Raw genomic sequence first — 25,256 nt, forward strand, 5'->3', positions numbered from 1 at the left:
ATCTTATCTGTTTAATAGAAACTTGGCTTGATGGGACTGTGGATAATACAGAACTTGTCCTAGACGTTACCACTCAGATTAGAACTCGTACACATCACAAAGGCGGGTTATGTTTGTGCGTGCAGGAAACTTTGTGTAAAACTTCAAATATTTGTGCCACACTGCTCAGCGGGCATTGAATTATTACCAATTACACTCAGACCAAGGTACCTGTCTAGAAAAATTGGTCTGCTGAGTCTGGTTATTGTTTACATTCCTCCTTCCGGGAATGTCTCTCATGCAGCAGAGATAGTGGCTGTGTGTGTACAGCATATAGTGGATGACACATCAGACTCTCCTGTTTTAATCCTCAGAGATTTTAATACCTGCAGACTCAAAAATATTTTACCCACATATAAGCAGCATGTGTCCTGCACCACCAGAAGAGACAGAACAATTGATCTCTGCTATGGGAATGTAAACAACACATACAGCAAAACCTCTGACCACAATGCGATTCAGTTGGTACCCATATACCAGAAAGTACTTCAAAGAGAGGGTGTGGCTAAAAAGCATGTTAAACAGTAAAATAAGGATGCAGTGGAAACCCTAAATGTACTGACTGGATATGCTGACATCCAGAGAAAGCCTGAAGGAGACTAGAAACAGGGTATCGGATTACATTCACTTCTGTGAAGACATGATTATACCCACAAAATCAGCTAAAGTGTTTTAGAGCAATACACCTTTACAGAGGACCAAAAAAACTCTTAATCAAAAGGAAACAGCATTTACCTACGGAAATAGATTAGAAGCTAAACATTTGCAGGCAAAATTTAAAAAGAAATAAAACAGGCCAAAAATAAACTAAGGACAAAGTGGAAAAACTCTTTCAGGAGGGTAAAGCCAAGGGATCATGGAAAGGCATCAGATTTATAGCTAGTATCTGTATCAAATTTGCAGAGGAACTGAATAGCTTTTTCTGACAATTTGATTAGTACAGTTTCACAGCAGAGAGAGAGGAGCTGATCTCCCGTCTTCTCTTGGAGGCATCACCAAACTCTAAAATACAGTTACCCTGCGGAATGGAGAGAGTTTTTAGCTGATTAAAATCCAGTAAGGCTCCAGGCCCCAGATAGCATCATGGACAGGGCCTGAAACTGTACCCTAGCCAGCTGGCAGAAATGTTCTGTCACTTCTTCAATTGCACCATGGCAGAACACACCATACCAATTTCACGGAAATCTGCCATGATCTGCCCAGTCCCTAAGAAGAGCAATCCCACCTGCAATAATGACTATGGTCCTGTAGCTCTAACATGCTAGTGATTAAATCCTTTGAGAGACTTCTCCTTGTACATCTACAACAGACAGTGAATGGATTAACAGTCCCACTTCAGTTTGAATATAAGCAGGAAGAGGTGTCAATGATGCAGTGCTGATGTTTCTTTCATCACACCTATGAACTGAAGAGACCCAAATCATTTATTAGGTATTTATGGACTTCTCTAGTACATTTAACACTGTATAGCCTCTCCTCATGATACAGAAACTTCACAGTATGTGTGTTAATGTTTTCTGATGGACAGGTCACAGAGTATGAGATACAGTGGTCATCTGAGTACTAATAAATGTATAACAATAGGAGTACCACAAGGCTCAGTCATCTCACTGGTCTTGTTTACACTCTAAACATGATTGTAGAAGTGTACACCTGGGGAAGTAGTACATAAAGTACTTAGATGACACTGTTATCCTCAACACCGTCAATTCTGATAGCTGTATTTGACAGAAGGACAGATTTTCTGAGTGGTGTACAGACAATTTCCTGGACCTGAATCCCAATAAAACAAAAGAAATGCTGATGGATTTCAGGCAGCACCCACATGTGGCCCCAACAATGGAAATAAAGAGACAGAGAATTTTAAAAGGTTGGAGAATATAATACTTAGGAACAACCATTGACAACACTCTGACAAGAAAAGAAATGGTGAGCTGATGTCTTCCAAGTGACAAAAAAGGTTTTTCTTCCTTAGGAAGATGAGAAGACTTCAGATAAAGCCATCAGTTCTCCAAACATTCTATAATTGCTTTGCTGAGTCCATACTAAATTCTAACATAATGGCATGGTTTGGAGCAATGAAGACTATTACAATGCTTCAACAAGATTGTCAGAATCAGTAATAAAATCAGGCCAGGAACAGGAGTCTCTAAGCAGCATCCACCAGACATGGACCCAAGCAAGTGACTAATGACCCCACACATACATTTTACAATACACACTCATGCACTTTGGCAATAGATTATGGGTTATAGGTCACTGAATGTAAGGACAAGCAGAGCATCAACAAGCTTTGTTGCTTCTTCTATTTGCCTTTTGAAATCGTAGATAGCATTTTATTGTTTTGTTATACTTTTTTTCTATTCATTAATGATTTATAAAACCACGAAGTAGATAAATACACCAGACAAACAACAGACACATATGTTTTGGTTTTTTTTACTACTTCTCAAATGAAGTTTCTCACAGAAAATAAAAAACTTGAACTGAAATGAATAGAATCAGTTGCTAGCCTAAGTAAGGATCCAATCATCAGGATCTTTTCTAGTATCTAAAAGAGCAACGGCTTTATGCAGCTCAATAACACTTTAAAGTTAAGTTTAAGTTTAAAGATTAAAGATAGTATGATTATCATAACAAACAGTAATGAAACATTGATTAATATATATTGAATAAAGATCCAGAAGTAATGAAATTATTAAAATTGTTAAGAATTTCTACATTATCAGTATTTTTTTTAGTCCTTAACACAGTATAATGGAAACCCTATATCATTATTATCTCCAGATAAAATAATCAGTATGAGTTGTATGTGCCCAAACACAAATGTCAATTTTAACACACATACATACATTCAAATGGATAAATCCAAGTCCTGTCCTTGATTTAAAAATCTGCAGGAGTGTTAAAACTTATAGCAGAGTCTGGGGCTGGATTGAGTTGTACATTTCCAGAGATGAGCAGTAAAATTAAAACATTTCTGCTTATGTGATTTTTTTTGTTAGTGGCTTTTGTTACAAAATGACAAAAATGCGTTAATGAAAGTAGAATTTTCTTATAGAACCATGACACTGGACAGACAGGCCAAGTACACAGGGTCAGAGAAGAAAGACAAAAGGAAAGGGAATGATTTCACACCTGGTGTAACATTTTGGGGGCTGAGGGCGAACACACACATGCAATAGCATCATCTCAGAGGAGGCAGTGTAAATTATCGGAGACATGGAAAACCATATTAAGAATGAAGAAACAGACAGGATAACACAAACAAGCAAGTTTAATACAGTATCACACAACTAGAGAAACAAAATGTAAATAGAACCAACTAACATAATAAACTAACATGCTAATGGGACTGAGAAGATTAATCAACAGGAAACGAAACACAAAGGAATAACGGAAGAGTCACGACGATGCATAAACCTAAGATAACCAAGCATGACTAACGAGTATGACAATACAAAGGAAGTTGAATAAGCAGAACTGGAACACTTAGCTAGACAAATGACAACTATACTAAAACAGAAAGCAAACCAAACAGGAAACATGACTAAACAGAAGACCAGAGAGTTACATAAAGACATAAGATGAAACCATTTTATAAGGAAAACCAGACAATACTTGCGTATATGAGCAGGGAGAGAATAACCTAGATGATATCAGAGAAGCATAGCGAAGAGAAGAGAACACAACAGACAAGGTGAAAATTACCAGCAAAGAAGAGATGAGAAAGCAAGGCTTAAATAGCAATGACAGACAAACAAGGAACAGCTGGAGATATTGAGAGGAGGAGACAGGTAACCATAGAAACAGACAAGAACCGGAAGGGAAAATATTTTTAAAAAGTCATTAATCATACTAGTGTCACCATCACTGAGCATGGGGCATAAGTATGCAATATTATGCAAATGGTAAAAAGTAGTGTTAGTGACTAACATTGTGAGACTCCACACAGAGACATCTGAGGTTTGTAATAACTTGGGTTGGCTTGATAGCATATACATTTATGGCATTTAGTTGACACTTTTATCCAAAGCAACTTACAATTATGACTAAGTACAACTTGAGCAGTTGAAGGTTAAGGGCCTTGCTCAGGGGCTCAACAATGGATAATTGGTGGTGGGGCTTGAACTAGCAACCTTCCAATTACAAGTCACGTACTGAGCTATCACTGCCTGTAACAATGCTACCAGGAGCAGGCAAGAGGCAGAATGCATATGCAGGAGACAGTTTATTACACGAAGGAAACACAAACAGCAAAATAAACAGAGGCAAGGGGAAAACACTAAGGCAGGTAATACACAAACTCGGCAAACAGTAACGCGTGGGCAACAACAACTACAATGAACCTAACTCACCAAAATAACCAACAAACTAGAAAATGAAACACATGGCTTAAATAACCAAGACAATCAGGCACTAAATAGACTCAGGTGAACATGGGAACAGGGAGAACCAAGCATGGACTGGAATCTAGGAACAGACGAGGGGCGGAGACAATGAAACCAAGGAGCGGAACCGGGAAGTAAAGGAAAACAAAGACGCGAGAGGGAAATCATAAAACAGAGACGCTAGGAGGGTAGCCAATTGTCACACTGTCCTAATAAAACTCATAGCAAACCTTGAAGTAGTGATTTGGCTCCAAGTAATAAAACTTCTGTTTTATCTGTGTTGGGTTTTAGGAAAAGTTTTAAATCTGCAATACAAAAAATCAGAGCCTGGGCAGAAGCAGTGTGGCAAGTAGTGCTAATATTAATCTGAATATCATTTATATTTACATTTGCATTCAGCAGAATGTCTTATCCAGAGCAACTTACCAAGCAGTGAAATTTAACTCTCTGAAGTCTAAGGGCATTTTCTCTGGTTTTGCATACATTTTAAATTCACTTTAAAGGTTCTTACTTATAGTATGATACCAATGAGTTTCATATCAAAATGTTCAGACCAGTCTCAACTCTGTCCTTAATGAGGTACCATTTGACAGAGCACTGCATAAAGTAATAATATGGCCATATGGCTGAAAATATGAGGTCCACTTTTAGAAATGTATCATATTTCATCTGAAAACATACCTTTACTCATGTGAACCAACTGTTTTGTTGTTTAAAGTAAGTTTACCAAAATGTTTGGTTCACAAAAGCAGTGAAATATATTAATAAGGTTGTATAAAAATGTGTAATAAATGTCTAAAATGACAGTTTGTACAATGGTTTACTGAGTAAAGGTGTGGTCTGTCACTCTACTTTCACCAAATCTTAGATGGAGTAAAAGAAAATGTTACTGAACAATGATTTTATATTACATATCATGCTTCATGGATTATCGGTATATCAAGCTTCATGTGTGCAATTGAAAAAAGATCATTACAATTATGACAACAGAAAAGTCAGCTGCAAAGAATAGTATTCAATATGGTCAAAACACATCTATTCATCTATACTATACGAGCTTACTTTCACACAAAAAACTTTAACAAAGTAAACATTTACTAATGGACAGTCAATTTTGTCAAACAAAAATTATGACTACTGTATGAGAAATCATTTTCACAAATATTGCACAGAAGCAGCATTTAGCTTGTTAGCTAGCTAGGAAGTCTGTCGACCACATCAGGTTATGAGCATGACTTGATGTAATGTGATCAAGAGGGGGAATATATATGATGAAGAGGAGAAATGTATATGATTAAGTGGAGAGGTCCTAGAGCAGATTTATGGGGTACACCTCGATCAATGAGACCATAAATGATTTGTGAGAGCCTATTGCACTGAATTGTTGTCTGTTGGTGAGGTGACCACAACTGGTTAAGGCTAGTTAAGGTTAAGGCCAATGCCAACAGATCACATCTTAGAAATTAGAAGATCTTGATTAACAGCATCAAAAGCTGCTGGTAGGTTTAAGAGAACCAGGATGTTTAGAAATCTGGCAGCAGCAAATCACTGACAACTTTTACAAGGGCACTCAGTGCTGTGAAAACCAGAATGAAAGGGCTTGTATAAATTGCTGCTTGATAGTAAGTCATGTAGCTGTGCGGCTACACTCTTTCCATGACCTTATATAGGAAAGGGAGGATGGAGATAGGTCTGTAAATGGCCAATAAAGGCTAATATCCCAGGTTTCTTTAGTATGGGAGTGACAGCAGCTAATATAAGAGATGGTGGAACCATACCAGATGAGAAACACAGGTTAATTGGACACGTAGCAGAAATAACAGAAGCAGAAGATTTTAGAAAAGTACAGACAGGGAGGCAATTATCAGGTATCTGAGAGATGGTGGCCTGTGAAAAGAGAGGAAGGGATATGCTTATAAAGTTGTATTAATCCCAGTGGCCCTAAGTGAATTTGGCAGCAGATTAAGACAAAATATAAAAAATATAATATAAAATGGTAAGGATGCCTTAATGTTGTTTGTGTTACTAACAGGTTTTCCATCCAAACAAAAACAAGCATGTTTCTCAGTCTCAGTCGTCAAATTCACTTAACACGAATGCTGCCACATTTCAGCATTTACAGAGATGGCCAAGAAAGGGGAATTGCTCAAAGGGAGCTATAATTAAAAAAAACCCAATGCTATTTTAAAGAAAAAAATAGTGATTTCGATTCATGTATAGTTCCCCAGTAGTTAAATACTGATTTAAAGTTTTTATCAACACATACTGGTTCTAACACAAACATACTGCTATAATTACCCATTTAAGTTTTAAGCCATTTGTGCCAATAGAATCATTTCACATTTGGATATTTATATAAATAAAAGCAATGTGCTATTCATTGTGCTAATAAGTTTGCACATAGGCTTATAGTTATTATTATTATGCAATGGATAACATTTAGCAGCTGTTTGAGTCTGACCATTTTGTCTTGTGACCTGTATCAGTTGTTATGGGAAAGTTAAGAAAGCCAAATGTGAACAATTTGCAACCTGCATGAAATTGCAAAGGAAAACATGTCAACCCAATTTTTTTGTCAGCAAACCACAACCCAAAAACAAGGTTTTGTCATGTAGTGATATCACGTAATGCATTTGTATTGTTAAAAGTCAGTTTCATGATAACTAGCTGCTGAACAGAAACTTTCTCATCTCATTTCACAAATTTCCATTATATTACTTGCAATTTGTGCTGAAAGTCAAGAGAAACATAACTAATGTGCTCTTATATTTCTTACAGTTAACAACAAAAAAAACAGAAAGAAATAAAAACAACTGGTGGTCTCCATCCCCTGAATACAATGTAGAAGAAAAAATGACCTTAAGCAGGGCCATTGTGTAATGGAGGGCATAGGTGGGAGTACATCTTCTGACCCTGGTGGCTGAAGCATTTGCAAGCCTTTGGTAGAAGGTTAGTACATTTGGATTAACATGTAGGTGATAATGTCACTAATGTTGTTTGCATAATAATTTTCGTGAAGGGAGGGGCCAACCGTGACACCAGATGTTTGGCCAGCAAAAACATTCTTTGTGATGCATATGAAAACATGTGGGATAATCCATGATAGAGAGAATAATGGCTGTGGTTTCTGCCTTTACTCTGTTTTTCACTACACTGCATTTTATGATAGACCACACAGTCCACATTTTTGTTATCTGCTAGACCTCATTTTTGTTATCTGTATATGATACTGTGAATACTATTTACTATAAGAATTTTTCAGCATTTCTGTCACTCTTTTAAATATTTTATATATTTCTTTAATTACTTTTATATTGCATCTTAATGAAGCCATGCCCTCTTTTATTATACAAATGTTCTTGCACATTGTGAATGACAATAAATTGAATTGAACTGAAGTAATTAATAAATTGAAATCTGTATTTGATGTAAGAGCATTGCAATCAATATTTTGGGCTTGGGTTTACTATGTAAGAATGTCTATGTACATACATATTGATCAGTTTTTGTACCATTTGTTTTTATCATAGCTCTACCATTGATCGTTGTACAATTGTCTTGTTTTGTTTGATAGTTTTGTGTTTTGTTTCTTCACACCTGTTGTGTTATATTCTTCTACATAGGACACCCAAACTATTCATCAGATCTAACAAAGTCTAAATAGTTCTCTGAAGTATAAAATTGTCTAAATCATTCTAAAACATTCCTGTACACTTAAATACAGCAGAAAGAATAAGGCAAACAAGGGACAGGTACAGAAAATCAATAATCAGGGGATTGGGGAGGTGCAACATGTGTGTCTGGCATTGGGTGTGTCCCTTGGGCTGGAGGCCTGCTGCCCCATGACACAGACCATATAAGAAATTCATTCATTCAATAAACATGCAGCTTACAGGTTTTATTTAACACTCTTGAAATACCGTTACATAATCAATACAAAACAAAATATCATCTAAACAGTGATGATCAAAACCCTGAGAATAGCAGGCTCAATCTCCAAAATTTAACTTTATTTATATAGCATCATCATATATACAAATGCAACTCAGTGCTTTACATCAAACAATATAACATAAAACCCATATATAAATCAATAAAAAACTAAAAGCATAAAAAAAAAAATATTCTTTAGAGAGCCCTTTCTTTCTCCCAGATTGCACAACCTGAGTCTCAGGCACACACCTCCATATGCAGTTGGTGACAAGTACTGTTAAGGACTATATTAGCAAAGCGACAAAGTCCCAGACTCCAACCTCAAAGGGAAGTTTTGGCATAAAATAATCCCTTATGCAGGGATTCTCCTGCAAGTGCTCAGCAAGTCAAGTGTTCAGCAAGAAGTTTATTGAGGATGGAGAAAGAATGTATATTTGTGTGTAACAAAAAAAGTGAAGTGGTGTAGGGAGGGGTGCAAAGATAAGCAAATGAGACAATGTGTTACTGATATAAAGGACATAAAGTATATGTTGAACTTATAGTCTAATAGGCTAACAAACATCAAAGCATGTATGGAAATGAGGGCGGAAGCATCTTCCCCAAGGACAGCAACTACACAGTGCTTCAGATACTATCTAAAGAGATATTTACATAGTATACATACAAGAGAGATATTTAATCAAGGAGATTGTTTACTCTTACAGGAGAAGGTTTTATTCTTATAAGAAAGGATTTTAATCTTACAAGTTGGCTCAGACATACATACACATAACAGTAAGGGTTATTTATTTTCTTTATAACACCAGAGTCCCAGGCTCACCTCCCAGTGCAAGTGGCCACAAATACTGACAATAACAATATTAGTAAAGAGACCAAGTACCAGGCTACAAACAGAAAAAAGTTGCATCTCTGATTGAACCACCAACCTAATTGATTATGAGCTTTACAATGATAGGGATTTTTCCAGGCCAGAGGCTGTCCAGATCTTTGTGCTGCTGACTCATTTTTGAATATCTGCTCATTCCTTGTTGCAAAGGTCTTTAGAGTTTGCCAAATATTTTGATACCAATTAATCCACTTTGGTCTGTTTTTCTCCTTTGGTCTTTGTTCCTTTTGACTTTCATTTGAAGTTATCAGCCCACTTACATATGTGCAAAACACTACATATTAATTTCAATGATACTTAATAATTTAACATTTTTTAATCAATGATTGAAATTAAGATCTTTGAAATATATGTATCAGCAAAAAGGAATAAATAACAACAAATCATAGTAAAATAATAAAAACTAACTTATAAACAGATTTAATAAATATTAATAGATATAAACATATAAATACATTTTAAATTATATAATCAAGTAAATTAGCATATTTTAAATATTTTGCCCTCAGTTTCTTTTCAAAAGAGCCCATTTTGTGTTGTGTACTGGACACTGTAGGACCGTCTTCTATTATAACGCCTCCTTAGAGCAGCACAGCAACCACACAGTAAACACTGAGACATGCAGAGAGCCACACATACACAGACATAGAGAGATGAATTAGAAATACTATTTAATTACTGTTCAATTAAAATTGTTCTTAATTCATAAATTGTAAAACAAAGCTATATTTCCTTTATTATTATTATTATTATTATTATTATTATTATTATTATTATTATTATTATTATTATTATTATTATTTCTGACTTTATTGATATTCAACACTAATATATATATATATATTACCTAACAGTAAATTGCAGATAAATGACTTTAGAAGAGCTTTGGTGGTACTTACACAGAGTAGAATCCAGCATGGTACAAGAATGATGACTATAGCACAGGGGATAATGATACCCAGAACCCACCATGCGCTTTCAGGTGCCAGACCACTGATTTTAAGTATTTCAGCAAGAAATGAACTTGGAAAGTTGATATCACCAAGCATATAGACATACTCTGCATTAGCCACAATCACCGTAGCATTATGCCTGCAAGGAACAGACAGACAAATTAAACAGAATCATTAAAGTTTCCAGTCATTCTTCATTCTCTATGAACTTCAGATAGTGCTGATGAAGTGCAGAAGGAATTTTGACAAAAGCAAAAATATCAAATAGTGCATCACTTACGTGATATTAGCTTGTGGGAAGGTAAAGTATTGATTCTTGGTCAGTAGCATATTCAACTGAAAATTAGTGTAAAGTTTAATTACTTGATTTGAATGTTTAATTACTTTGATTTAAAATGATAAGCAATACTTTAATCTTAAAACTGGTCAAATTTTAACTTCAGGACATACATTTCAGGACATAAAAATGCTACAGTTAGTATAATGCAGAAAATTAAAGTGAATAACAAATTCACTTAATGGTAATAGTATAAGTTAATTCCAGTACCCAAAATGTAAGCATTATTTTTTATTTTGAAAACAGACAGATATGGATTTCATGTTTTTTGGGGGTTTTTTTTCCCAGTCAATTATTTTGGGATCCAAAGCCAGGATAACTATAACAGAGAGCATAAATGTAGCTCACACTCACCAGGTTGTTTGTTGTTTGTTCAAGGACACCATACGTTTCAATGTTTAGTTGATCATTTGTAGATATGGGAACATAACTGATCATGTATCCAAAGCTGATTGTGAATGAGGTGCTGTCAATTTCTAAAAGAGGTGGAAGCATTATATGTTGTCCAAACTTCTAAAAATGCATTAGTTGTTTGAGGTCATTATTAGGTAAAATATATTTATGAGGCCCTCATAGAAAGTATACATAACCTATTCAGGAACTTAGACATTTTGTTCATTCACTACATAGGAGAGGTTAATCAGGAAAGATACTCACTGTACAAGGATACACTGTTCTGGATGCTCACAGGGTTGTTTAGCTTCTGGTTTTTACTGGCCGTTCTTGTGACACTTGAGTTCAGCAGAGCAAAGGCAGTAAGAAACTCAGTCTCACTGGGTATGTGTGTGACGTTCTTAAACACCACACTAATATAAATCAGTGCAGTCCCAAGTCTGGATAAGGACAGAAAGTAAGAAATTATAATAAATACAGAGAATAAAAAGAGAACACTTACTAGTTCATTTTCTTCATTATAACCAATAGAACGTATCTAGAAACATGTGTACTATGGTGTAATGTTAGTGTAATAAGGATACTTTAACCCGTGCATGCAAGACATAGATATCCAATACATTGCAATACTGCTTTAGCATCTGTTCACTCACACAATTGACTGGGTGGACTGGGCAGCTGTAATTGTTGTAGTTCTTGTAGTTGTTGTAGTAGGAGTGGTAGTGGATACCAGACCACTGTCTTGAAGTATTTGCTCAAGAAACCCACTTGGCAAGTTGATATCTCCACGCGCAAAGACATATTCTATATTAGCCAAAATTGCTGTATCATTCATCCTGGAAGAAATGGAGAAATAAATTAATCTGTATCATTAACTTATACACTTCTTCCCCTCTTCATTTTTATGTAAATTTTAAGTAGGGTCGATAATCTACAATTGGAATCTGTATAAGGATTCAACACAGCTTCTGTCTCAAAACTTACCTGAAATTAGCTGGTTTGAGTTCAAATTGTGTAGCATTTGGGCTGTTCATTATTTTGTTCACCTGAGAATAATAAATGGTAATGAGAATAGTACATGTTAATTATGTAATCTAAATTGTAGCCAATGTTTTTTTATTACCTTTAAAATTGTACATTTTTTATTTCAAGACATTTTTCCTAGGAAATAATTTTGAGACCCAAAGCAAGGATAAGTATAATACAGAGAATAAAAGTAGATCACACTCACCACGTCTTTGATGACATTGTTAATTGAAACATTTGTTTCATTCGTAGCCATGGGCACATCATTGATCCTGAATGCAAAGCTAATGCTGAATGCAGTGCTGTTAATTTCTAAAAGAGAGATGAAGGGATTATAGAATGCATGATTAACAAATGCTGAGATGTCCAGACTTCTAATAATGCAATAGTTGTTTTAGGTCATTATTTGCTAAAGTATATTTAGGATGCCCACAAAGAACCTACAAATAACAATCAGGAACATTGATATTTTTCTTTCATTTACAACACAGAAAAGTAATCAGGAAAAAGACTCACTTTTGTAGGTAATGTTCTGGATGCTCACAGGGGTATTTAGCTTTTGCATTGTGATATCTCGCTTTGTTCTTATTAAACTTGTGTCCAGGTAAGCATTGGCAGCAGCAAGAATCTGAGCTTCACTAGGCACGATTGTCAAGTTCTTAAACACCAAGCTAATATAAATCAGTACAATTCCCAATCTGAAGCAAAAAAAGAAAGTAAGTTGGAATTACTGAATTACATAGAGAATGAACTGTTGACAACTAGAACTGTTACAGTGCAATGTCTACATTACAGCCAATAACAGTCATCTAATTATTAGTTACATAGTTGTTACAATATTACTTTGGCATCAGTACACTTACTGAGTTGGTGTTTTGACGGACTGGGTAGCTGTAGATGTACCAAGCGTATTAGTGTTCTCCAGCGGTGTGTTGGCTATAGAAGTTGTGGTTGTGGTTGTTGTCATGCCTATAAAAATATAAATTTGACTTTAAAAAATGCCATAATTTTTGTAAGGTAAATCATTAAATGTTTGGGGATAACAAAACCATGAATCACATGCAAGTAAATGTTTTAATATATGACATTATTTGTATCTATAGCTATGCAAAAATAACATTTAGTGACATTTAAAATTACTGAAACAATATTGTTTTAGTATATACCATTCTGTCTCCGGAGCTCAGTGAGGTAGTTGACTGGTCTAGCATCTCCATCTTGGAACTGGTACACAATGTTTCCTTCAATCTGATTTGATGAGCTCCTATCAAGAAAAATAAAGTAAGAAACCTCTTACTGTGCAAAATAACTACAAAATGTAAATTCTAACATTCTAGAATACAAATGTAAACTTACTTAAAGTGAATAATCTGGGGTTCAAGTGATTCTGAATTGGGGCCATTTATGAGTGAGTTTAGCTGGAGAGAGAAAGATGTTTTAGTTTTAAACTATTATGACCAGTTAATTTGCATGTAATGCAAGTTTAAACTTATTCACACCTACAAAAAGAAGAACATGATTTATGCTGGCAAAACTTTACAATTTAAAATTACATGGGTTCATTGAATGTCTATCTGTACTGTACATACTGGGCACTTATATACAATGTCCAAACTTATGCATATGAAAATTATGCAAAACATTAATGTTGCTGGACTCCACAGCTTCTTTTAATCTCATGGACTCTCAAAGACAGGTAGTTGTTGAAGGAAAATTAAAATAAAAACTAAATCAGGATTATTTTAATCAGTACTGTGGAAGTACTATGAAGTGATTGTGTAACTGTATTAAAGAAAAGAATTTTGATGCTTGTCTTTCCTGTCTTTTGAGAGATGGTAGTACAAGTCAAGCTATATGTGTGATATTAAATGTGATTTATATATGCAACACCTTGGAGCTTAAAACTGCCAGGATTTATTTTACATATTATTGTTTGAAACTTGGGAATTTACAGGAGGTGTAATACTGCAGCAGATTCTAATAGGAAAAATCTGTACTATAAGGCAGATTGTAAAGTACACTCACTGCATTGTTCACGGAGCTCTGCACTTGGCTGTATGTGGAGTTCCTGAGTTCAGGACTGTTGGGAATGCGGATATTACTGAGACTGAATGAGAAGATGACTGCATAGGAGGTGTCTGAAATTTCTGTGGAAAGAAAGCAAATGTCTGTAGATTTGAAGGGGATGAAAGCAGTCAGAAAAAAAAGGATTAGAAGTATTCTGCAATTAGGAAAACATACTCTCATAGGTAACACTAAGCACTTTGACAGAATCGGTGATATTTGTGAATCGTGAGCTGAGCAGATTTCTTGTAGCATTGAGGACCAAACTCTCACTGGGGACAGGAGAGGAGGAGTTGAAGACGAGCCTGGTGATGACCACAGCTGAACCAGATCTAGAGGGAAACAAAACAATTTTTCAAAGTAAGTTCACAATGAACACATCTCTAATAAATAACTTTGAATATCATGACTGAAACATACATTATAGAGGGTGTTGTTTCAGAAGTCACCACCAGACTGATTGTAGATGTTGGAGGAACGGTTGTAGAGGAGACTGCAAAAAAATAAGTCATTAAGACAGAAATTTTAAAATCATGCATTAATTGTTTAGAAATTAGCTGTGACACCACATAAATGTTCTATAACATACCACTCAGTGTTTTGAGCTCATTGAGGAAGCTGACAGGTATTTTGGTATCTCCATCTTGGAAGTGGTACTCCATGTTACCTTTAATGACATTTGCTAAACTCCTATAAAAATGTAAAAAAAAAAAAAAAAAAAAAGCAAAACTTTTACTGTACAAGCTTTGTCCTAATTATGATGAGAAACAAATGTCAGAAAATAAAATAATAAACTTACGTGAAGCCAGAGCTCTGAGGTTCAATTGGTTGTGCATCAGGTTCATTCAGAAGTGTGTTTAGCTGGAGACAAACACGAACTGTCAATTCTAAAGATACTACAGATGACATCTCAGTGTATATATTGGGTTTGACATCACATTTTGGATTACAAGATAAAACTGTAATAATCTTTAACTCATTTTAATGTATTAAAAACATATTAATGCAAGTTTTTTCTAAGACAAAATTAATTTCCTTTCAAAAATAAAGATTATAATGTTTCATACAATGTGTATCTGTCCACCACATGTTCGAATTTGTAGAGATGTCACAAACATTCATTATACATAATAAAATATTCTTATCAGAGGAATCTTTTTAGTAAGAGAGATATTTATATATCCTTACCACTTTGTTAATGGTATTCTGCACCTGGCTGTATGTGTTGTTAACAAGAGTTTTATTGTCTGGCATGCTGATATTGGTTAGGGTGAATGTGAAGATGACTGCATAGGATGTGTCTGTAATTTCTGTGAAGTGAGGAAAATGCATTAATATCAATGATCAAGACAGAGAATTCATGGAGGTGGGATGGCGTAATGGATTGCTGTAGCAAGACTGTGGAACTAAAAAGGAAACATACTCTCATAGGTAACATTGAGCACTTTGACAGAATCGGTGATATTTGTGAATCGTGAGCTGAGCAGATTTCTTGTAGCATTGAGGACCAAACTCTCACTGGGGACAGGAGAGGAGGAGTTGAAGACGAGCCTCGTGGTGACCACAGCTGAACTAGATCTAGAGGGAAGCAAAACAATTTTTCAAAGTAAATTCATAATGAACACATCTCTAATCAATAACTTTGAATACCATGACTGAAACATACATTATAGAGGGTGTTGTTTCAGAAGTCACCACCAGACTGCTTGTAGATGTTGGAGGAACGGTTGTAGAGGAGACTGCAAAAAAATAAGTCATTAAGACAGAAATTTTAAAATCATGCATTAATTGTTTAGAAATTAGCTGTGACACCACATAAATGTTCTATAACATACCACTCAGTGTTTTGAGCTCATTGAGGAAGCTGACAGGTATTTTGGTATCTCCATCTTGGAAGTGGTACTCCATGTTACCTTTAATGACATTTGCTAAACTCCTATAAAAATGTAAAAAAAAAAAATTTAAAAAAAAGCAAAACTTTTACTGTACAAGCTTTGTCCTAATTATGATGAGAAACAAATGTCAGAAAATAAAATAATAAACTTACGTGAAGCCAGAGCTCTGAGGTTCAATTGGTTGTGCATCAGGTTCATTCAGAAGTGTGTTTAGCTGGAGACAAACACGAACTGTCAATTCTAAAGATACTACAGATGACATCTCAGTGTATATATTGGGTTTGACATCACATTTTGGATTACAAGATAAAACTGTAATAATCTTTAACTCATTTTAATGTATTAAAAACATATTAAATGCAAGTTTTTTCTAAGACAAAATTAATTTCCTTTCAAAAATAAAGATTATAATGTTTCATACAATGTGTATCTGTCCACCACATGTTCGAATTTGTAGAGATGTCACAAACATTCATTATACATAATAAAATATTCTTATCAGAGGAATCTTTTTAGTAAGAGAGATATTTATATATCCTTACCACTTTGTTAATGGTATTCTGCACCTGGCTGTATGTGTTGTTAACAAGAGTTTTATTGTCTGGCATGCTGATATTGGTTAGGGTGAATGTGAAGATGACTGCATAGGATGTGTCTGTAATTTCTGTGAAGTGAGGAAAATGCATTAATATCAATGATCAAGACAGAGAATTCATGGAGGTGGGATGGCGTAATGGATTGCTGTAGCAAGACTGTGGAACTAAAAAGGAAACATACTCTCATAGGTAACATTGAGCACTTTGACAGAATCGGTGATATTTGTGAATCGTGAGCTGAGCAGATTTCTTGTAGCATTGAGGACCAAACTCTCACTGGGGACAGGAGAGGAGGAGTTGAAGACGAGCCTCGTGGTGACCACAGCTGAACTAGATCTAGAGGGAAGCAAAACAATTTTTCAAAGTAAATTCACAATGAACACATCTCTAATCAATAACTTTGAATACCATGACTGAAACATACATTATAGAGGGTGTTGTTTCAGAAGTCACCACCAGACTGCTTGTAGATGTTGGAGGAATGGTTGTAGAGGAGACTGCAAAAAAATAAGTCATTAAGACAGAAATTTTAAAATCATGCATTAATTGTTTAGAAATTAGCTGTGACACCACATAAATGTTCTATAACATACCACTCAGTGTTTTGAGCTCATTGAGGAAGCTGACAGGTATTTTGGTATCTCCATCTTGGAAGTGGTACTCCATGTTACCTTTAATGACATTTGCTAAACTCCTATAAAAATGTAAAAAAAATAAAATTAAAAAAAAAGCAAAACTTTGACTGTACAAGCTTTGTCCTAATTATGGTGAGAAACAAATGTCAGAAAATAAAATAATAAACTTACGTGAAGCCAGAGCTCTGAGGTTCAATTGGTTGTGCATCAGGTTCATTCAGAAGTGTGTTTAGCTGGAGACAAACACGAACTGTCATTTCTAAAGATACTACAGATGACATCTCAGTGTATATATTGGGTTTGACATCACATTTTGGATTACAAGATAAAACTGTAATAATCTTTAACTCATTTTAATGTATTAAAAACATATTAAATGCAAGTTTTTTCTAAGACAAAATTAATTTCCTTTCAAAAATAAAGATTATAATGTTTCCTACAATGTGTATCTGTCCACCACATGTTCGAATTTGTAGAGATGTCACAAACATTCATTATACATAATAAAATATTCTTATCAGAGGAATCTTTTTAGTAAGAGAGATATTTATATATCCTTACCACTTTGTTAATGGTATTCTGCACCTGGCTGTATGTGTTGTTAACAAGAGTTTTATTGTCTGGCATGCTGATATTGGTTAGGGTGAATGTGAAGATGACTGCATAGGATGTGTCTGTAATTTCTGTGAAGTGAGGAAAATGCATTAATATCAATGATCAAGACAGAGAATTCATGGAGGTGGGATGGCGTAATGGATTGCTGTAGCAAGACTGTGGAACTAAAAAGGAAACATACTCTCATAGGTAACATTGAGCACTTTGACAGAATCGGTGATATTTGTGAATCGTGAGCTGAGCAGATTTCTTGTAGCATTGAGGACCAAACTCTCACTGGGGACAGGAGAGGAGGAGTTGAAGACGAGCCTCGTGGTGACCACAGCTGAACTAGATCTAGAGGGAAGCAAAACAATTATTCAAAGTGAATTCACAATGAACACATCTCTAATCAATAACTTTGAATACCATGACTGAAACATACATTATAGAGGGTGTTGTTTCAGAAGTCACCACCAGACTGCTTGTAGATGTTGGAGGAACGGTTGTAGAGGAGACTGCAAAAAAATAAGTCATTAAGACAGAAATTTTAAAATCATGCATTAATTCTTTAGAAATTAGCTGTGACACCACATAAATGTTCTATAACATACCACTCAGTGTTTTGAGCTCATTGAGGAAGCTGACAGGTATTTTGGTATCTCCATCTTGGAAGTGGTACTCCATGTTACCTTTAATGACATTTGCTAAACTCCTATAAAAATGTAAAAAAAAAAAAAAAAAAAGCAAAACTTTTACTGTACAAGCTTTGTCCTAATTATGATGAGAAACAAATGTCAGAAAATAAAATAATAAACTTACGTGAAGCCAGAGCTCTGAGGTTCAATTGGTTGTGCATCAGGTTCATTCAGAAGTGTGTTTAGCTGGAGACAAACACGAACTGTCAATTCTAAAGATACTACAGATGACATCTCAGTGTATATATTGGGTTTGACATCACATTTTGGATTACAAGATAAAACTGTAATAATCTTTAACTCATTTTAATGTATTAAAAACATATTAAATGCAAGTTTTTTCTAAGACAAAATTAATTTCCTTTCAAAAATAAAGATTATAATGTTTCATACAATGTGTATCTGTCCACCACATGTTCGAATTTGTAGAGATGTCACAAACATTCATTATACATAATAAAATATTCTTATCAGAGGAATCTTTTTAGTAAGAGAGATATTTATATATCCTTACCACTTTGTTAATGGTATTCTGCACCTGGCTGTATGTGTTGTTAACAAGAGTTTTATTGTCTGGCATGCTGATATTGGTTAGGGTGAATGTGAAGATGACTGCATAGGATGTGTCTGTAATTTCTGTGAAGTGAGGAAAATGCATTAATATCAATGATCAAGACAGAGAATTCATGGAGGTGGGATGGCGTAATGGATTGCTGTAGCAAGACTGTGGAACTAAAAAGGAAACATACTCTCATAGGTAACATTGAGCACTTTGACAGAATCGGTGATATTTGTGAATCGTGAGCTGAGCAGATTTCTTGTAGCATTGAGGACCAAACTCTCACTGGGGACAGGAGAGGAGGAGTTGAAGACGAGCCTCGTGGTGACCACAGCTGAACTAGATCTAGAGGGAAGCAAAACAATTTTTCAAAGTAAATTCACCATGAACACATCTCTAATCAATAACTTTGAATACCATGACTGAAACATACATTATAGAGGGTGTTGTTTCAGAAGTCACCACCAGACTGCTTGTAGATGTTGGAGGAACGGTTGTAGAGGAGACTGCAAAAAAATAAGTCATTAAGACAGAAATTTTAAAATCATGCATTAATTGTTTAGAAATTAGCTGTGACACCACATAAATGTTCTATAACATACCACTCAGTGTTTTGAGCTCATTGAGGAAGCTGACAGGTATTTTGGTATCTCCATCTTGGAAGTGGTACTCCATGTTACCTTTAATGACATTTGCTAAACTCCTATAAAAATGTAAAAAAAAAAATAAAAAAAAAAGCAAAACTTTGACTGTACAAGCTTTGTCCTAATTATGGTGAGAAACAAATGTCAGAAAATAAAATAATAAACTTACGTGAAGCCAGAGCTCTGAGGTTCAATTGGTTGTGCATCAGGTTCATTCAGAAGTGTGTTTAGCTGGAGACAAACACGAACTGTCAATTCTAAAGATACTACAGATGACATCTCAGTGTATATATTGGGTTTGACATCACATTTTGGATTACAAGATAAAACTGTAATAATCTTTAACTCATTTTAATGTATTAAAAACATATTAAATGCAAGTTTTTTCTAAGACAAAATTAATTTCCTTTCAAAAATAAAGATTATAATGTTTCCTACAATGTGTATCTGTCCACCACATGTTCGAATTTGTAGAGATGTCACAAACATTCATTATACATAATAAAATATTCTTATCAGAGGAATCTTTTTAGTAAGAGAGATATTTATATATCCTTACCACTTTGTTAATGGTATTCTGCACCTGGCTGTATGTGTTGTTAACAAGAGTTTTATTGTCTGGCATGCTGATATTGGTTAGGGTGAATGTGAAGATGACTGCATAGGATGTGTCTGTAATTTCTGTGAAGTGAGGAAAATGCATTAATATCAATGATCAAGACAGAGAATTCATGGAGGTGGGATGGCGTAATGGATTGCTGTAGCAAGACTGTGGAACTAAAAAGGAAACATACTCTCATAGGTAACATTGAGCACTTTGACAGAATCGGTGATATTTGTGAATCGTGAGCTGAGCAGATTTCTTGTAGCATTGAGGACCAAACTCTCACTGGGGACAGGAGAGGAGGAGTTGAAGACGAGCCTCGTGGTGACCACAGCTGAACTAGATCTAGAGGGAAGCAAAACAATTATTCAAAGTGAATTCACAATGAACACATCTCTAATCAATAACTTTGAATACCATGACTGAAACATACATTATAGAGGGTGTTGTTTCAGAAGTCACCACCAGACTGCTTGTAGATGTTGGAGGAACGGTTGTAGAGGAGACTGCAAAAAAATAAGTCATTAAGACAGAAATTTTAAAATCATGCATTAATTCTTTAGAAATTAGCTGTGACACCACATAAATGTTCTATAACATACCACTCAGTGTTTTGAGCTCATTGAGGAAGCTGACAGGTATTTTGGTATCTCCATCTTGGAAGTGGTACTCCATGTTACCTTTAATGACATTTGCTAAACTCCTATAAAAATGTAAAAAAAAAAAAAAAAAAAGCAAAACTTTTACTGTACAAGCTTTGTCCTAATTATGATGAGAAACAAATGTCAGAAAATAAAATAATAAACTTACGTGAAGCCAGAGCTCTGAGGTTCAATTGGTTGTGCATCAGGTTCATTCAGAAGTGTGTTTAGCTGGAGACAAACACGAACTGTCAATTCTAAAGATACTACAGATGACATCTCAGTGTATATATTGGGTTTGACATCACATTTTGGATTACAAGATAAAACTGTAATAATCTTTAACTCATTTTAATGTATTAAAAACATATTAAATGCAAGTTTTTTCTAAGACAAAATTAATTTCCTTTCAAAAATAAAGATTATAATGTTTCATACAATGTGTATCTGTCCACCACATGTTCGAATTTGTAGAGATGTCACAAACATTCATTATACATAATAAAATATTCTTATCAGAGGAATCTTTTTAGTAAGAGAGATATTTATATATCCTTACCACTTTGTTAATGGTATTCTGCACCTGGCTGTATGTGTTGTTAACAAGAGTTTTATTGTCTGGCATGCTGATATTGGTTAGGGTGAATGTGAAGATGACTGCATAGGATGTGTCTGTAATTTCTGTGAAGTGAGGAAAATGCATTAATATCAATGATCAAGACAGAGAATTCATGGAGGTGGGATGGCGTAATGGATTGCTGTAGCAAGACTGTGGAACTAAAAAGGAAACATACTCTCATAGGTAACATTGAGCACTTTGACAGAATCGGTGATATTTGTGAATCGTGAGCTGAGCAGATTTCTTGTAGCATTGAGGACCAAACTCTCACTGGGGACAGGAGAGGAGGAGTTGAAGACGAGCCTCGTGGTGACCACAGCTGAACTAGATCTAGAGGGAAGCAAAACAATTTTTCAAAGTAAATTCACAATGAACACATCTCTAATCAATAACTTTGAATACCATGACTGAAACATACATTATAGAGGGTGTTGTTTCAGAAGTCACCACCAGACTGCATGTAGATGTTGGAGGAACGGTTGTAGAGGAGACTGCAAAAAAATAAGTCATTAAGACAGAAATTTTAAAATCATGCATTAATTGTTTAGAAATTAGCTGTGACACCACATAAATGTTCTATAACATACCACTCAGTGTTTTGAGCTCATTGAGGAAGCTGACAGGTATTTTGGTATCTCCATCTTGGAAGTGGTACTCCATGTTACCTTTAATGACATTTGCTAAACTCCTATAAAAATGTAAAAAAAAAAATAAAAAAAAAAGCAAAACTTTGACTGTACAAGCTTTGTCCTAATTATGGTGAGAAACAAATGTCAGAAAATAAAATAATAAACTTACGTGAAGCCAGAGCTCTGAGGTTCAATTGGTTGTGCATCAGGTTCATTCAGAAGTGTGTTTAGCTGGAGACAAACACGAACTGTCAATTCTAAAGATACTACAGATGACATCTCAGTGTATATATTGGGTTTGACATCACATTTTGGATTACAAGATAAAACTGTAATAATCTTTAACTCATTTTAATGTATTAAAAACATATTAAATGCAAGTTTTTTCTAAGACAAAATTAATTTCCTTTCAAAAATAAAGATTATAATGTTTCCTACAATGTGTATCTGTCCACCACATGTTCGAATTTGTAGAGATGTCACAAACATTCATTATACATAATAAAATATTCTTATCAGAGGAATCTTTTTAGTAAGAGAGATATTTATATATCCTTACCACTTTGTTAATGGTATTCTGCACCTGGCTGTATGTGTTGTTAACAAGAGTTTTATTGTCTGGCATGCTGATATTGGTTAGGGTGAATGTGAAGATGACTGCATAGGATGTGTCTGTAATTTCTGTGAAGTGAGGAAAATGCATTAATATCAATGATCAAGACAGAGAATTCATGGAGGTGGGATGGCGTAATGGATTGCTGTAGCAAGACTGTGGAACTAAAAAGGAAACATACTCTCATAGGTAACATTGAGCACTTTGACAGAATCGGTGATATTTGTGAATCGTGAGCTGAGCAGATTTCTTGTAGCATTGAGGACCAAACTCTCACTGGGGACAGGAGAGGAGGAGTTGAAGACGAGCCTCGTGGTGACCACAGCTGAACTAGATCTAGAGGGAAGCAAAACAATTTTTCAAAGTAAATTCACAATGAACACATCTCTAATCAATAACTTTGAATACCATGACTGAAACATACATTATAGAGGGTGTTGTTTCAGAAGTCACCACCAGACTGCTTGTAGATGTTGGAGGAACGGTTGTAGAGGAGACTGCAAAAAAATAAGTCATTAAGACAGAAATTTTAAAATCATGCATTAATTGTTTAGAAATTAGCTGTGACACCACATAAATGTTCTATAACATACCACTCAGTGTTTTGAGCTCATTGAGGAAGCTGACAGGTATTTTGGTATCTCCATCTTGGAAGTGGTACTCCATGTTACCTTTAATGACATTTGCTAAACTCCTATAAAAATGTAAAAAAAATAAATAAAAAAAAAGCAAAACTTTTACTGTACAAGCTTTGTCCTAATTATGATGAGAAACAAATGTCAGAAAATAAAATAATAAACTTACGTGAAGCCAGAGCTCTGAGGTTCAATTGGTTGTGCATCAGGTTCACTCAGAAGTGTGTTTAGCTGGAGACAAACACGAACTGTCAATTCTAAAGATACTACAGATGACATCTCAGTGTATATATTGGGTTTGACATCACATTTTGGATTACAAGATAAAACTGTAATAATCTTTAACTCATTTTAATGTATTAAAAACATATTAAATGCAAGTTTTTTCTAAGACAAAATTAATTTCCTTTCAAAAATAAAGATTATAATGTTTCATACAATGTGTATCTGTCCACCACATGTTCGAATTTGTAGAGATGTCACAAACATTCATTATACATAATAAAATATTCTTATCAGAGGAATCTTTAGTAAGAGAGATATTTATATATCCTTACCACTTTGTTAATGGTATTCTGCACCTGGCTGTATGTGTTGTTAACAAGAGTTTTATTGTCTGGCATGCTGATATTGGTTAGGGTGAATGTGAAGATGACTGCATAGCATGTGTCTGTAATTTCTGTGAAGTGAGGAAAATGCATTAATATCAATGATCAAGACAGAGAATTCATGGAGGTGGGATGGCGTAATGGATTGCTGTAGCAAGACTGTGGAACTGAAAAGGAAACATACTCTCATAGGTAACATTGAGCACTTTGACAGAATCGGTGATATTTGTGAATCGTGAGCTGAGCAGATTTCTTGTAGCATTGAGGACCAAACTCTCACTGGGGACAGGAGAGGAGGAGTTGAAGACGAGCCTCGTGGTGACCACAGCTGAACTAGATCTAGAGGGAAGCAAAACAATTTTTCAAAGTAAATTCACAATGAACACATCTCTAATCAATAACTTTGAATACCATGACTGAAACATACATTATAGAGGGTGTTGTTTCAGAAGTCACCACCAGACTGCTTGTAGATGTTGGAGGAACGGTTGTAGAGGAGACTGCAAAAAAATAAGTCATTAAGACAGAAATTTTAAAATCATGCATTAATTGTTTAGAAATTAGCTGTGACACCACATAAATGTTCTATAACATACCACTCAGTGTTTTGAGCTCATTGAGGAAGCTGACAGGTATTTTGGTATCTCCATCTTGGAAGTGGTACTCCATGTTACCTTTAATGACATTTGCTAAACTCCTATAAAAATGTAAAAAAAATAAATAAAAAAAAAAGCAAAACTTTTACTGTACAAGCTTTGTCCTAATTATGATGAGAAACAAATGTCAGAAAATAAAATAATAAACTTACGTGAAGCCAGAGCTCTGAGGTTCAATTGGTTGTGCATCAGGTTCATTCAGAAGTGTGTTTAGCTGGAGACAAACACGAACTGTCAATTCTAAAGATACTACAGATGACATCTCAGTGTATATATTGGGTTTGACATCACATTTTGGATTACAAGATAAAACTGTAATAATCTTTAACTCATGTTAATGTACTAAAAACATATTAAATGCAAGTTTTTTCTAGACAAAATGACTTTCCTTTCAAAAATAAAGGTTATAATGTTTCATACAATGTGTATCTGTCCACCACATGTTCGAATTTGTAGAGATGTCACAAACATTCATTATACATAATAAAATATTCTTATCAGAGGAATCTTTAGTAAGAGAGATATTTATATATCCTTACCACTTTGTTAATGGTATTCTGCACCTGGCTGTATGTGTTGTTAACAAGAGTTTTATTGTCTGGCATGCT

At 34.8% G+C, this 25,256-nt stretch overlaps 2 protein-coding genes across 3 annotated transcripts in view; one reads left to right on the forward strand and one right to left on the reverse strand.

Annotated features, from left to right (window-relative positions):
- The window catches only part of LOC145660169 (uncharacterized), a 283,557-nt gene that overhangs the window by 77,444 nt on the left and 180,857 nt on the right, over nucleotides 1-25,256 (forward strand). The window lies entirely within an intron of this gene.
- Nucleotides 7,576-25,253, reverse strand: LOC113592240 (uncharacterized). The gene is made up of 57 exons (XM_081724807.1): nucleotides 25,188-25,253; nucleotides 24,801-24,862; nucleotides 24,589-24,689; nucleotides 24,420-24,492; nucleotides 24,177-24,331; nucleotides 23,942-24,063; nucleotides 23,554-23,615; nucleotides 23,343-23,443; nucleotides 23,174-23,246; nucleotides 22,931-23,085; nucleotides 22,696-22,817; nucleotides 22,306-22,367; nucleotides 22,095-22,195; nucleotides 21,926-21,998; nucleotides 21,683-21,837; nucleotides 21,448-21,569; nucleotides 21,058-21,119; nucleotides 20,850-20,950; nucleotides 20,681-20,753; nucleotides 20,438-20,592; nucleotides 20,203-20,324; nucleotides 19,813-19,874; nucleotides 19,602-19,702; nucleotides 19,433-19,505; nucleotides 19,190-19,344; nucleotides 18,955-19,076; nucleotides 18,565-18,626; nucleotides 18,357-18,457; nucleotides 18,188-18,260; nucleotides 17,945-18,099; nucleotides 17,710-17,831; nucleotides 17,320-17,381; nucleotides 17,107-17,207; nucleotides 16,938-17,010; nucleotides 16,695-16,849; nucleotides 16,460-16,581; nucleotides 16,070-16,131; nucleotides 15,858-15,958; nucleotides 15,689-15,761; nucleotides 15,446-15,600; nucleotides 15,211-15,332; nucleotides 14,822-14,883; nucleotides 14,612-14,712; nucleotides 14,200-14,379; nucleotides 13,984-14,105; nucleotides 13,315-13,376; nucleotides 13,125-13,222; nucleotides 12,822-12,927; nucleotides 12,475-12,656; nucleotides 12,164-12,270; nucleotides 11,917-11,978; nucleotides 11,586-11,768; nucleotides 11,197-11,372; nucleotides 10,894-11,015; nucleotides 10,483-10,538; nucleotides 10,149-10,341; nucleotides 7,576-9,861 (listed from the first exon to the last, which is right to left on the reverse strand). The coding sequence occupies exons 1-57, from the start codon at nucleotides 25,251-25,253 to the stop codon at nucleotides 9,766-9,768; spliced, it is 6,078 nt and encodes a 2,025-aa protein (XP_081580933.1). The 3' UTR covers nucleotides 7,576-9,765.

Source organism: Electrophorus electricus, chromosome 12, assembly GCF_041902795.1.
Source record: "Electrophorus electricus isolate QZ-2024a chromosome 12, ASM4190279v1, whole genome shotgun sequence".
NCBI classification, from domain to species: domain Eukaryota; kingdom Metazoa; phylum Chordata; class Actinopteri; order Gymnotiformes; family Gymnotidae; genus Electrophorus; species Electrophorus electricus.